The 14,263-nt window shown below is 41.7% G+C and overlaps 1 protein-coding gene across 2 annotated transcripts in view; it reads right to left on the reverse strand.

Annotated features, from left to right (window-relative positions):
• CASP7 (caspase 7) overlaps positions 1 to 14,263 on the reverse strand; it is a 30,150-nt gene that overhangs the window by 2,505 nt on the left and 13,382 nt on the right. For both annotated transcript variants that reach the window (XR_009555565.1, XM_060241609.1), the window contains 4 exons: positions 5,421 to 5,575; positions 4,929 to 5,057; positions 4,505 to 4,680; positions 2,781 to 2,919 (listed from right to left, as the gene is read on the reverse strand). Coding sequence is in view for 1 of the 2 variants with exons in the window: in XM_060241609.1 (XP_060097592.1) it covers positions 2,781 to 2,919; positions 4,505 to 4,680; positions 4,929 to 5,057; positions 5,421 to 5,575 (599 nt within the window). In the remaining variant the exon portion in view is untranslated. The remainder of the gene's footprint in view (positions 1 to 2,780; positions 2,920 to 4,504; positions 4,681 to 4,928; positions 5,058 to 5,420; positions 5,576 to 14,263) is intronic.

Here is a 14,263-nt window from a genome sequence, read left to right on the forward strand (position 1 = left end):
TTCAAGAACATGGTTGTTTCTGGTGAGACTTCAAACAAACAAACAAAAAACCAGCTGGATATGCAGTCACAATGACCACCCTTTGTTACATTTCTATTGTACTCCTTTCTTCAAAAAGTTCAGGTGGAACACAGTTCTAATTTTATTTTCTACTTATAGCCTTTAAAGCCCTTCAGGGTCTGTGAGCCACATATCTGAAGGAATCCCTTCACATAACCACTTCCAGTTGACCACTCTCCCCAGAGCTCAGTCTTCTTTTCAATAGCAACTAGTAGTGTACATTCAGAATATAAAGTGAGATGAAAAAATACATGAAAAATACCTTACTGGTATCTTTTCAGGTACTAGTTACACCAAATACAGAGAATCTGATCAACTACTGGTATAGCTGAGTCCAAATAAAAACCATTTTTTTGGCTTTTATTTGGGTATATTCAGCTATATTGAATGGGTAGTGGGAGCTGAGAGCCCTGTGCCAACTTGGGTGGGGCTGGTTCGTCTTGCAGCTCGGTTTAAATCAAGCTGTAAGAAAAGCCAGCTCCCACTGTCCTAAGTGATCCTCTCTTGCAGCTTGATTTAAGCAGTGCTACAGGAGAGAATCAGCTGGGGTGGTGGGAGCTGAGAATGTGGTGCCACTTAGACTGGAGCTAGCACATCTTGCAACTTGGTTTAAACTGTGTTGCAGAAAAAGCCCTGCCAGCTGAGTCTTCATTCATTCATTCATTCATCATTTTATTTGTATCCCGCCTTCCCCGCCGAAGCAGGCTCAGGGCGGCTAACAACATTAAATTAATACATTGAGTACAATAATGTTCAAAGCAATAACTAATTTAACAAATTAATTAAAATTCTAAAATTAGTAAAATTAATAAAATTGACATCCTGGTGCTATTAAACCGGTGGTAAGTTTTTATTTTCCTGAGCAGTCTCTCTCTTTAATCAATGTTGGCCATCCTAAAAAGGATGGTCTTGCAGGCCCTGCGGAACTGTTCAAAGTCCCGCAGGGCCCGCGTTTCTTCTGGGAGCCGGTTCCATAGGTGTGGAGCCACTATAGAGAAAGCCCGAGTGCGGGTACTCTGTAGTTTTACCTCTTTCGGCCCGGGGATAGTCAGCAGGTTCAGTGCTCTCTGGGGTTCATATGGGGAAAGACGGTCCCTCAGGTAGGCAGGTCCTCGGCCATATAGGGAGGCAGGGAGAGAGAGACTTCCTTGCTGCACACAGATCCTGGGGCCAACTCAGTTGGGCTGGCTTTTAAAAAAAATGGTATTTTCTTCTCAAGTCTATTGGACCCCTCAAAATTTAGAATTTCTGAAAAATCCTGGATCCGAATATGGTTGCCAGGTCTGTGTTGGAAAATACTTGGGAGACTCTGGGGATGATCTGGGAGAGCGTGGGTACTTATTATGTTACAATGCCAGAGACCCCACCATTCAAAGCAGCCATTTTCTCCAGGGAGCTAATCTCTGACAGATGGAGATCAGTTGTAAAAGCGGGAGTTCTCCAGGCCCCACCTGGAGGCTAGCTAGATCCAAATATCATACAGGTATTGAAATCCTGGATTTTGTTTGTAAAAAAAAAAAAAAATTGGTCCAATAGACCGAAACAAAAAAAAATATTGATTTGGTTTTTTTGCACACCAATAGGAGCAATTCCCACCCTATGAAATAGCTTCTAGAGGAAATGATATATGTGTATGCATGTATGTGTGTGTTTGCTGTGTATAGATGCACTGGGCACTATAAGTCCATTTTAGTTGCCAGGGCATTTAATTGGATTTGAGTTTTCAGATGGGGTAAGGTAATGAGGTTTTATTTTATTCAGTATGGTTTGCTGCAACAACAAACATGGCCTCCCTTCAATATTCATAACAATTATGTCTGGGAATTAGTATCAGAAAAACTGACTAGCATGGCTATAGTCTAAACACCACTGTGACTGCAGTAATTAAAATGATCCAGAGTCTTTTTGGTGTAGGAAAAAAACACACAAAGGTATGACAGTTATTTATAAAGATCTGAATGGTGTTGAAAGAAAACAGCGAAAAACTTTTTGATCTCCAGACATTAGAACTTGAACTCAATGAACTTAGCCAACAGCAGATCTTTAAAACTTTGATAAGAAATTATGAACAGTAAATATGTTAATGTACAACCACCAGTAAATAATTTCTCTTACACAATGAATCAACTCATGGGATTCATTACTACAAAACACTGTGATAGCCTCTGACACAGATAAATTTTAAAACAGATTCTGACAAATGCAAGGAGGGTTAAGTTATTTGCTGTTTGTGATCTTCCCAAGCATGTGGCTGGCCATGGCTAGACACAGTGCTAAACCTACCTTTGGTCTCATCCCTCTATTTTAATTACATATTTTGTATTCTGACATCTAGAGCATCTTTCACTCTCACTTTACCAGCATATTGTTAGCTATAGGGATTGCTAATTTATTAAATCTTTAAAGGAATTAAACATGCAAATATTTATTATTCAGATTACACAAGATGACTTTAAGATTTGTATTATATTATTTTAGAAGCATAAAAGTCCAATTTGTTCTATTTTTTATCAAGCAAATTTTTTAAAATTCTAAAACAATGGCTTAAAAAAACAATGCAAAGAACAAATATTTCCCTATAATAATATTTTCACTTTTTATTTACATTATCAATTTTTAAGCTTGATCGTAGGCCTTCTGATATTGTTCCACCAATTTTCACCTGATTTTAAATTTATCCTATCTGAATGCCCAAAAGCTCTCACTTTCTCCAGCCATACCCGGCACTGTAGAATATGCAAACAAAAAATCTGCTTCAACTGGAATCTTGTATCTGGGATTGGCATCAGTTTCCAGATTGTCATTTGAAGGACCTGAATCTGTCTGTATACCATCATCAAATTCAGAACCTCGACATGCCTGAAATCATAACATAGAAGACGTATAATTTGCTTGTGCATAAATAATCACACATAAATCCAAGATATGTTAAGGGGTAAGGAGTTATGGAATTTTATTCCCATTCAGTAGCTGTAACAGGTTCACATCACACAACTGAAGTTTAACTGACACCTGTAAATGAAACTAAAGGGCGATTTCCCACACAGCTTACCGAGGAGCGAAGTCCCTCCTCACCGCGCAGCGTCTTGGATTTCCCACCAACTGCTCCGCGGATTCAGGAAGTGCCGCACCTTTTGCGTCTCAAATGGAAATCACTAAAACCCTAGTTTACATTAGCAATGCAAAAGGTGCGGCACTTCCTGAATCCGCAGAGCAGCTGGTGGGAAATCCGAACAGACGCTGCGTGGTGAGGAGGGACTTCGCTTCTCGGTAAGCTGTGTGGGAAATCGCCCTAAGACTTGAATGCTGGCAATACTGTTGTAATGGCAACTGAGTGCATTCATCTCTTAAAGCTACAGACACTGCTTCCATTATTTGAGAAAAGGTTAAGCTTCTAATGTATTTTTTTTAAAAAATATTTCATATTTTTCTGCAAATGTGAGGCTTTTTCTGGCTTGTAGAAAGATCTGTCTTGTCTGTTCATGGTTCCAGTTTCTGGATTTAATTATCCACAGATCTGGCCACGTTGAGAATTAACTATATTGATTATTTAGCCAAGAATGTGAACTCTATCAGGAGGGATGGCTGCCTACTGTTAAAAGATGAGTTTAAACGCCTATAAATATGGGAAACTGAATTCTTCTGAAATGTCTTCTTTGAAAATGCTGCTTGCCTATAACCTGCTTACTTTTTGCATGAAATTAATGAGATAAAGTAATTGCTCTTGCTTAATTATCTATGTAAAATCAATAGATGGCAATAGCATCTTAATTTTAATAAAAATGTATAATGCGGGCAAGCTTCTCTAGTGATATTTTTACTTCTGTGCTATATCTGAAATGAATCCAAAACAGTGTTGAGATGTACCCCTTGCCAGGAGATTAACGATCTGATATAAAAAAACTAATGTGATGGCCAGGGCTTTTTATGTGCATGGCTATGCCTGAATCAGGCCTGACTAGACTCATCTGAAACAAACATATCACCATTACCTCCTTTATACATTAAACAAACAAATACAAAGATTCTGTTGGGCTGATAACCACTTGGTACTGAACCCTCTTTGGCTACTTCAAGCCTTTAAAGTCCCAAATTCTACATGCATTTGGTGGTGGTGGGACATGAAAAGGGAGAGGTGAAGAAAGAACAAAGAAAGCAGACACATGCTATTAATACACAAAATTGAGCTTTCTAGAAATCGTGCGAATTAGTTCCCACACTGCTAAGGAAGGCCTAAGAGCAGAAGTCAGCTCTCCCATGAACAGATGATTAAGAAGCTTGTTCTGTTTCTTTGATAGATGGGAGGAAATAACCTGCAAAGAGCGGCCAATGCCCTTCAGCCTACCAAGAAGAATTGTGTTTTCAGTCTTTTAGATTTCAGCTTACTAATCTACAGCAAAACTGTTTCTATCTGATGATTTGTAGCTAGAATTGAATGCCTTACCTGAATGAAAAATAGTTTAGGTTTTCCAACAAGGCTAGGACACTTGTCTCCTCTAAAAAAAGAAGTCAAATTCTTGATTGGCATAGCTCCATTTATGCCATAGATGAGACCCTCCTCTCCGTGGCTTAAAAAGATACAGGCAAAACAAGCAGCATCGCTGTGGTTCTCATATGCAGCTATAAATCAAACACAGTTCCTGTTAAAACAATGGAAATACTATTCGGCTTCTTTACAATGCTGTAATTGGAAAGTCTGTTTAAAGAGGTTCTTTAAGGCACGGCTAAACTGTGTACTAGACTCTCCTTCAGTTTCCTAAATGACTACAAAAATAAGTTGACTTTATATATATGCCTTCTTAACTAAACCAACAGGAACACAGTACTTCCACATTGGGAAAGCTAACATAATGAACTTTCATTGTTACCTTGTTTGAGCAGTTTCTCCATTTCTTCACAGCTTTGATCATTATGGACAACAACATCAAACCCTATATTTTGAAAACATTTTTGCAAATCGCCAGCATCTTTGTCAGTGCCATTTCGTCTACCCATGCCTAATGAGAAAACAAAGATGATCATTTTGCTGCAGAAAAGTAGAATCATTTTCTGCAGATTTTCAGAGGACCAATTTATGAATGAAAATGGCTGTAAAACTCAGAATGCTGATTATTATTTGAAAATATTTAGGTAATTCCAAATGACACTAGCTTTAATAATAAGACTGATCAACGTCTCTGAAGTTCTGACTAGCATTAAAGTGATAGCCAGGTAAAAACTGTCTATATACAAATTTCTGAGTGAATGCAGATGGTAACATTCCATGAAAGGTCAGTTCATTATTTAAATCATTCCTTGTACATGCAATTTAAAAATACTCTATTATATAGATCCAGAACCCAACAGCAACAAACACATACCTGTATAGTCTGCAAAATTCTTGTTGTTTATAATAATGCATTTACCAACTTTCTTGTAGTCCATACTGTATCGGAATGTTGGGGTAACAATTCGGTAGTGGTTACTGAAAGACGCCTCTGGATCTGGCTGTTGTTCCTGTCCATTCTTTTTTTTGCTGCGGAAACACAACTGAATGTTAATATTTGAAATACACTTGCTGTGAGTGATAGAACTTATGCATCAATTGATCCTATGGTCAAAGGATTCACTTGGATTTTCATATTTTAAACACATGAAGCTGCCTTACACTGAAGCAGTATTGTTTACTCAGTCCACCCAGGTCAGTATTGTTTATTCAGACTGGCAGTGGCTCCCAAAGGTCTCAGGATGAGGGTCTTTCTACCTGATCCTGAACTCAAGTTGCCAAGGATTGAACCCGGGACCTTCTGCATGTAAAGCAGAGGCTCTGCCACTAAGTTTCAACCCCTCTCCAATAGTCAAGGGTGCCGTAAGCTTTATTCATATTATGCTTAATTATCAAAATGGTTCTAAACATTTTGTTAAACAAACTTAAGCTGGGAAAAGAACAGTCCACTGGCCACTCTGATCCTTTAAGTAGAATTATCCCTTATATACCTGATCCAGAAATTGCAGCTAGTGCAAAATAAAGCAGCACACCTAATGTCTGTAATATTTCCATAGGTGCACATTCAGCTGGTGTTGTGCACATTGCACTGGCTGCCAACAGAGTTCCAGATCAATTTCAAGGTGTTGGCCTTAACCTTTAAGACCCCGAGCAGCCAGGGACTAACATACCTGAAAGACCACCTCTCCCCTTATGTACCTAGAAGGGCTTTACGTCTGGCTGATCTACATTTACTGGTAATCCACCTGGCCAAAAAGATGTCTGCCTGACTTTCAACTATGGCCAGGGATGAAAACTCCCTGGTCCTGACCTGGCAGAATGAACTCCCAATAGAGATCAGGGCCCTGTAGAATCTTTTACAATTCTGCAGGGCCAATAAAACAGAGTTATTCCAAGGCTTTTAGCTGAAGCATCCAATACCATTGGCCCTTCCTGCTCAAACTGTTAGTTAAACTATTCTATTCAACTGTTCCTGGTAGGGAGCTTTACAACCTGGGAACCCATGAATCAGGCCACATCCATTATTATTTGAAAGAGCCAAAATATTATGATACTTTCAGAAAGCCATCTTACTGTTCTTTATTGTGTTTTGAAATGATGTTTTTAGATTTTTCGCTATTATAAATTTATCTGTTGTAACCTGCCCTGAGCCTCCTTATGAGGAGGGCATGACAGAAAAATAAATATTTATACTCATATGTCTTTGGGACCTTTTAATTACACAAGGCCATCTACCACCTAGACTTCCTAAGCTAACAAAGGTAGTTTCAGATGTTCTGGAAGGAAACCAGTGTATGATGTGGGCATAACCACATAAAGGCTGACAGGTATGGTATCTTCCTGACACCCTGGCTGCAAAAAGTACCAAGCATTTATGCTTAGATCCTCAAACTTGCTTTTGTTTGTTCTGTGGTGGATTTCTGCAGAGCATATTTCACAGGATAAACTTACACTAATCAAGAAGAATTCATCTTTCAATAAGCTGAAAAGCACCTAGTGCCAGGGGAATGGATTGGGCAACAGATACCTGCCTCCACAATGAACAAAGGAGGCTGCAAATGGAAACAAAGCTTAGGGGCCAAGTCACAAATGTCTCTTTATAGCTACATATGGTATAAATGAAAATATGTGATGATCTTTACACAAATGAAGCGCTCCTATCTATCTATGTAACGCACAGTTGCAGCATTTTGAACCAAGCTGGCTCCAAGAGCAGACCCATGTAGACTGCACTACAATCCTTGCTAAAACTTTAGTCCCTTCTGCATAAGCCATGTTCACCAATTACACATACAACACTCAGCAATTTTTGTCACCTGTCCAAGACCAGTCCAGTCTGATCCCTGGGGAGCCTCAGCTCCCTGCTGGCCTGACAAACACTTGCCTGACAAACACTTGCCAGCATGGCCACAACGAGACAGCAGGAGTAGAGCCAGGATGACCCACTGGAGAATGCATCAGCCGTGATGCTTGATAAGGGGTGGGGGCACGGCGGGAGCGACCCACTGAGGATACTGGCCAGCAAGGGAAAGGATTTGGCTTCAGGATGGCCTGTGCAATGTGGAAGGCTGCAGAGCCAGGTAAGGTTGCCTCTTTGGGCCACCACCCAACCCCATTGTTGGCAGGTATGCTGACTCCCAATGACAGGCCAGGGACGCTCATGAGCAACATGGAATCCAGTGTGGAGGCTCCCAGTGCCAGCCTGCAACTGTAGCTCACTCCATGGAGTGGGAGGTGAGCCAACAAAGACAGCTGGGGGAGGCAAAGACAAGGGAGGAGGGTGGGAAGATAAAAGGGAGAAGAATAAAAGGGCGAGGAAAGGAGGCTGCTGAGGAGGATTGGCTGGACAACCAGACAGGACAGTGAGTGAGCGTGCAACTTCTGATTTCAGGAAGTGGGTGGAGGGCTTCTTCCCCTCACCTCAGTAAAAAGGGAGAAACCCAAGAGAAAGTGAAGTCTGGTGGGCATGGTGGCATCTGGGAGACAGTCAATGGGTAGCCAAGGGGCCTGTGATATCACCAATGCATATATGTTTTTTTGAAGCAGCAGCAGGCTAATTATTTGTAAAACAAGCCTGAAAAGCTTGTAAAAGCATGTCCTGGGCAGGGAGAAAGGGAGGGGGTCTTGGTAGTTGGTGATTTGATCCTTAGGCAAGTAGACAGCTGGACGGCAAAACCGTATGGTGACTTGCCTGCCTGGTGCGAAGGTAGTGGACATTATACGTGTACCCCCAAACTTGCACCCCCAAACTCTGGGTCATTTCCATATTCACATCCTCTGCTTCAGAGCCAGTTTGGTGTAGTGGTTAAATGTGTGGACTCTTTATCTGGGAGAACCGGGTTTGATTCCCCACTCCTCCAGTTGCACCTGCTGGAATGGCCTTGGGTCAGCCATAGCTCTGGCAGAGGTTGTCCTTGAAAGGGCAGATGCTGTGAGAGCCCTCTTAGTCCCACCCACCTCACAGGGTGTCTGTTGTGGGGGGAGAAGATATAGGAGATTGTAAGCCGCTCTGAGTCTCTGATTCTGGGAGAAGGGCGGGGTATAAATCTGCAATTCTTCTTCTTCATGGATCCCTGGGCCACACCTGGATAGGTAAATATCATCTCTGTAACAATCCCTATAAGCCTCTATTCCACACTCCTAATTTTCCTAGCCTCTTGATTGTGTGTATATTGATTGCTTATGTGTGTTCCTGCATATTTTTCTAAGTAAACATTTAAAACTATTTTAAATCTGGAGTCTTCTTTCTGATACTGGACCTCTGTATTATAGGTGGAAAGAACCCTGCTCCAAAATAGCTTTACGTAAGTCTCCCTCTGCTAATTCCCCCCAAAAGAGGAGACCCCAGCAATTTGGCTAACAATACAGAAATTCACTCTCTCTTAGAAATAATTAATTGTTTGTTCCCTGGCTTTCATGATTTTCCCCACCCCTAATTTCTCTAGGCTGGTATGTTATACGGTCACCAAGTTTGTTTATACACACGTACACTGTTAATGTACACATATAAGAGAATTACTGACTTGTGTATATTTGCTGTATCTGCTTCATGAAAACCTTTACATACATTAGAATGAGGAAAAAGTATTTGCTAAGAGACAATTATAGTCTCTGTGGTAAGCAATTATTTTTAATTCCTTTGGGCACTCAAAATTCAAATAGTTGGATGATAAATTGCTTTGGGATGTGATAAAGGAAGAAATCTATGGAACTGGTTGCTGTAACAGGAATAAATTTTACCAGAGTTGAGGTGTACAGCTTCCTAAAACAGCAGAATAGAAGTTAATTCTTTTTCATGAGACAGATCCTTCCCTGTTATGTTTGTACACAGAAAAATGTCTCCCTTTAGCACAGTAAAAGAAGCTTTTGGATTTATATCCCACCCTAAGCTCTGAATCTCAGAGTCTTAAGAGTGCTCACAATGTCCTTTTATGTTCACCCCCCACAACATACATCCTGTGAGGTAGGTGGGGCTTGGAGAGCTCTTATAACAGCTGCCCTTCCAAGGACAATTCCTATGAGAGCTATGGCTGACCCAAGGCCATTCCAGCAGCTGCATGTGGAGGAGTGGGGAATCAAACTTGGTTCTCCCAGATAAGAGTCTGTGCACTTAGCCACTACACCAAACTGGCTCTGTGGCTCCTATGTGATTGAGCATGTCTGGCAAAGCAAGCTGTGATGCAGAAAGAAGCAAGAGAGAGAGAAGGAAGCAGATGTCAGCGAGTTGCTCGTGTGCCTGATAGGAGCCCTCTGGGGGCCTGATCCATCCCTTGGGCCGCACATTTGACACCCTTGTCTTAATACTTTCTTTGAAGATAAAGATAAAATACATATGCATGCACTTTACAACACGACTACACTAGAACGAGACTTTTTAAAAAACAAAAGCCCCATAAACCAGCACAGGGAAAGATTAGGGAATTTTTTTTGGCACCAGTGAGAGAAGGAAATACACATGTACCATATAAATAATGGACCATAGTTTGCATCATTATGCATCTCTCTTTGCCTTGACACCAAGGTTGGTAAATACAGCTTTAACAAGAGCTATGAAACTATGGGCTGTATATGGTTCCTGAGCTGCAGTTTGGCCACCCCTGCCCTAGACTGTAAGCCTCAAACTAAGGGCCAAAAGCTTTTGGCCCTTGTCCTCTGACTTGCACCCATACATTTAAAATCTGCAGACAGGAAAGAGGTGGAAGCTCAGCTAGATGCTATGCAGCTGGCATGATATTCATAAAAGGTGTTATCCTGTTTGCTTGTAATGTTATCTCCCCATTTTCTTTCTCCTTTGCAAGCCAAACTCTGTATGGGCAAGCTTTAGCTACCCAAGCTTTCCCAGATTTGCTGGACTTTGGAAGCCTCTGCTTGGCACTTCTTTAAAATCACATCCATATTATTAAAAGCCACCTATATAACAATATAAAAATCATTAAACCTAAAAATAAAAGCCACCTAGGCACTTCCGGCAAACACTTGGTATTTTTCCAAGGCTTGGCAGGTCATTAAGGAAGTTAATCTGCATTATAAAAATCAGATCTGGGAATTTCCCTTATTTACCTGCCAAAGCAAAGGGTTATAAAAACAACTGGCTCAAGAATCCTCAAAGTTAATTATTGGTATCTGTAATTTCATTTATGCTCAGTACAAGTTCTTCGGGCAGAAAGCATGGTGCAATATGTTTCCACAGTAAACAGTAAAATGTATCCCCAAACTTATGTTTCTAATAACAAAAGAAAACTTTGGCCATCAGGTTGGCAACATCCTGGTGGGGCCTGGTTATCTTCCTGAATGACAACTCGCCTACAGAGACAGAGGCTGTGTTCACACTGCACTAAATAATGTGTTTTGCAACTGGATTTTTACTGTGTAAGAATAGCAAACAATCCACTTGCAAAACACATTTAGTATAGTGTGAACACACCCAGATATCAGTTTCCTATAGAAAATGGCTGCTCTGGAGGATGGACTCTGTGGCATTTATGCTCCACTGATGGTTCTTCTCCCTTCCCAAAACCCCATCACACAAAACAAGGTCCACCTCCCAAAATCCAGGAATTTTCCAACCTGGAACTGACAATCCTATTAAGGCTACATAACAACTTCTATGTATTGTTACTATAATTATCTGCCTATTCCTGATCACAGCAACTTCCACACATTCCTTTGAATCATACTTCGGGTGGAAGCACGCTAAGAAATTGCTGCAGCAATCTCTTAGCTTCAAAAAAGCTGCCCCTGAAAGAGACACACTGCATCAGACTGCGCTCAACACAGACTATACACACACTTAGATGAGTATTCAGACTGCTCCTGTGTATGCAGGGCGCATGCATGGTGTGCCCTGGACATTCAGACTGCTCAGAAACATGCCATGCAATCGCTTCAGCAGTTTTCCACTGGGAAATACCAGTGGCTATTTAAAGTGTGTGAGAGACACTGCGGGATGAGGTGGGGTGGGAGCGGCATGGGGGCCAGATGTGTGCATGTGAATGCACCTGTTTGATCCAAAGGGGAAGGGTGCCTATGGCAGGCCAAATCATGTGTGAGTGCACCCTTAGTATTTTCTTATTGCATTGTAAATGCCCTACCTTCTGGTGCCAATGGCTATTTCTATCAGCCAGGGCCAGACCTAGACTGTTTGGCACTCTAGGCAAGGCTAACTACTTGCACCCCCTCCCACACTGATAACCAATTCTATCCTAGGGCCAATTCTATCCTATCAGGAAGAAAGCCCCACCGGTCCAGGGGTCCAATTTGGTATCCCTGGACTGGTGGCGCCCTAGGCAATCTCCTAATTCACCTAGTGGGAGATCTGGCCCTGCTATCAGCTGCAATTCTGTGTACAATTAGCTGTGTGCAGAGCTATAGCCTTCTTTTACTACATGGAGAATTTTGGGGGGATTCTGTTTTAACTAGTGTTGTGCTTGCTTTATGCCCTTATAAGACAACCAAAGTTAACCAAGCAAGAACATATAAGGTCATTTTTTAATAATTTTGGTACTAATTAATAAGAAACTTTTAAGAACTTAAGAGAACATAACAGAAGCCATGTTGGATCAGGTCAATGGCCCATCCAGTCCAACACTCTGTGTTACACAGTGGCCAACCAGGTGCCATCAGGAGGTCCATCAGTGAGGCCAGGGCACTAGAAGCCTTCCCACTGTTGTCCCCCACAAGCACCAAGAATACTGAGCATCACTGCTCCAGAGAGTTCCATCTGCTAATAGCCACTGATGGACCTCTGCTCCATATGTTTATCCAATCCCCTCTTGAAGCTGTCTATGCTTGTAGCTGCTACCACCTCCTGTGGCAGTGAATTCCATGTGTTAATTACCCCATTTTCACTCCCACTGAGTAGGAATTTGTGATTCAGGGATCTCCTGCCGTTCTTACATGGTAGCTATTGTTCTGAGCTGTGGTAGGGATAAAAGGGAGGATCTAACAGTGCATTGGTGGATGCAAGGGTGCAAGAACTTTCACTCTTGGAGTGTGACTGTTGTAGCTCTTTCCTCCCATGGAAGCATAAAATGCCCCGCCCTCTGGTCCACTCCATTCATTTATTTTAGCCTAAAAAGCACTTATAAAAGTAGTGAATAATCTAAAACTATTTTCTGCCAATTGGTTTGCAAGATGCAATAAATAAACGAACAAGCTTTTAAAACAGAGGTGTTGAACTCATTTGTTACAAGATCTGAAATAAATGTCACTTTGTTGGGCCAGGTCACGTTCACCATAAAATATAACACCAGGTACAAGAGATATAAACTTTATAACAGTGATTTCAGATGCTGAATGACAAAAAGCAGCTGAATGACTAATGTTATGGAAAGCAGGTTTGGTTGGCTTAGCTGTGATATGCAGAGGGGTAATAGGCATGGAGATACCAGCACTGGTAATGACATAGGAAACTTAGTTTGGTCCAGGAGGATTCAGTCCAGTAGGATGCAAAGAATAAATGGACATAAGTCTGATGTTTAAAAAGTGGTGGAACATTTAGCCTTCCAGTTGCTGACCTAAGAGTCGCAGTTGTCTTATAAAAGAATTTCAAAGAGAGACTGCTGAATTGCAACTGATAAAGAAGTTCAATGCATCCTCCAGGACTGAATTGAGACCTAGGTTTTCTGTTTTATTACCAACAGCCGCTATTGTCATTTGGCATCTGAAATCATCTCACTCTCCAAGATATAAGGACAAATGGACTCTCAGATGTATCTGAAGAAGTGAGCAGTAACTCACAAAAGCTCTTGCCCTGCCATTAGAGATGGGGATCTCTCCAAGTGAAATAATGTGTTGATTTCAGACTGGGCAAAAGGCACATTGCTAGTGATGATAACAAAACAGTTAAAAAATCAGGGGGAGTGAAGAAAGACAGCCAACGAGATAGGAGGAGGAAAAGGGAGATTTTTGGAACTGGAATATATAGAATCATAAATGTATTTTGAATACTTAGCCATCTACTTTCAGTAAACAACGTGCTTGTCAGAAGTATCCACCCACTCTCCATCTGAAAAAGTATGCATTCACATGGAAGTTTATATCTGAAATAAAACTTTGCTGGTCTTAAAGGCACCACAGAGCTCAGATTTTTCTCCTGCTCAGGCAGTCTCTCTTGCTCTTTCCTTCCCCTTCCTCCCAAAGAAGAAGAAAGGAGAAGACCTCAGTTAACCAATGGAAGAGGGAGAGGGAGGGGGAGAGAGGGGGAGAGGGAGAGAGAGGGGGAGGGAGGGAGAGAGGGAGAGGAAGGGAGGGGGAGAGAAAGAGAGACCCAAAGAAAACAGCAGAACATGGGGATCTCAGTAAAATCAAGCTTGTCAGAAGAATCCATCCACCCACCTTCCCTCCCTCCTTCTGAAGAAGGTTGCATACACATGAATGTTCATACCTGAAACAAAACGTTGCTGGTTTTAGAGGCACTATGGAACTCAGACTTTGCTCTCTCTCTCCTGTATAGGTGTACTCTTTCACTCTTTCCCTCCCCCACCCTTCCTCCGAAAGGAGGAAACCTCAGTCAGTCAATGGAGGGAATGGAGGCTTGGCTTCATGTCTCTTCCATGCAAAGCAAGAGAGGTAGCTGCGTAAAAGCAGCCCTGGAGAAGGGAGCAGGAAGAGCCAGTTGCTCATGGGATGGATACAAGCCATGCAGGGACCGGTTCTGGCCCACAGGCCATATGTCTTAAAGCAGTTCTTTATCTCATACTGCTGTGACCTGTGTAG

Source organism: Heteronotia binoei, chromosome 6 (genome assembly GCF_032191835.1).
Source record: "Heteronotia binoei isolate CCM8104 ecotype False Entrance Well chromosome 6, APGP_CSIRO_Hbin_v1, whole genome shotgun sequence".
In the NCBI taxonomy this organism is placed as follows: domain Eukaryota; kingdom Metazoa; phylum Chordata; class Lepidosauria; order Squamata; family Gekkonidae; genus Heteronotia; species Heteronotia binoei.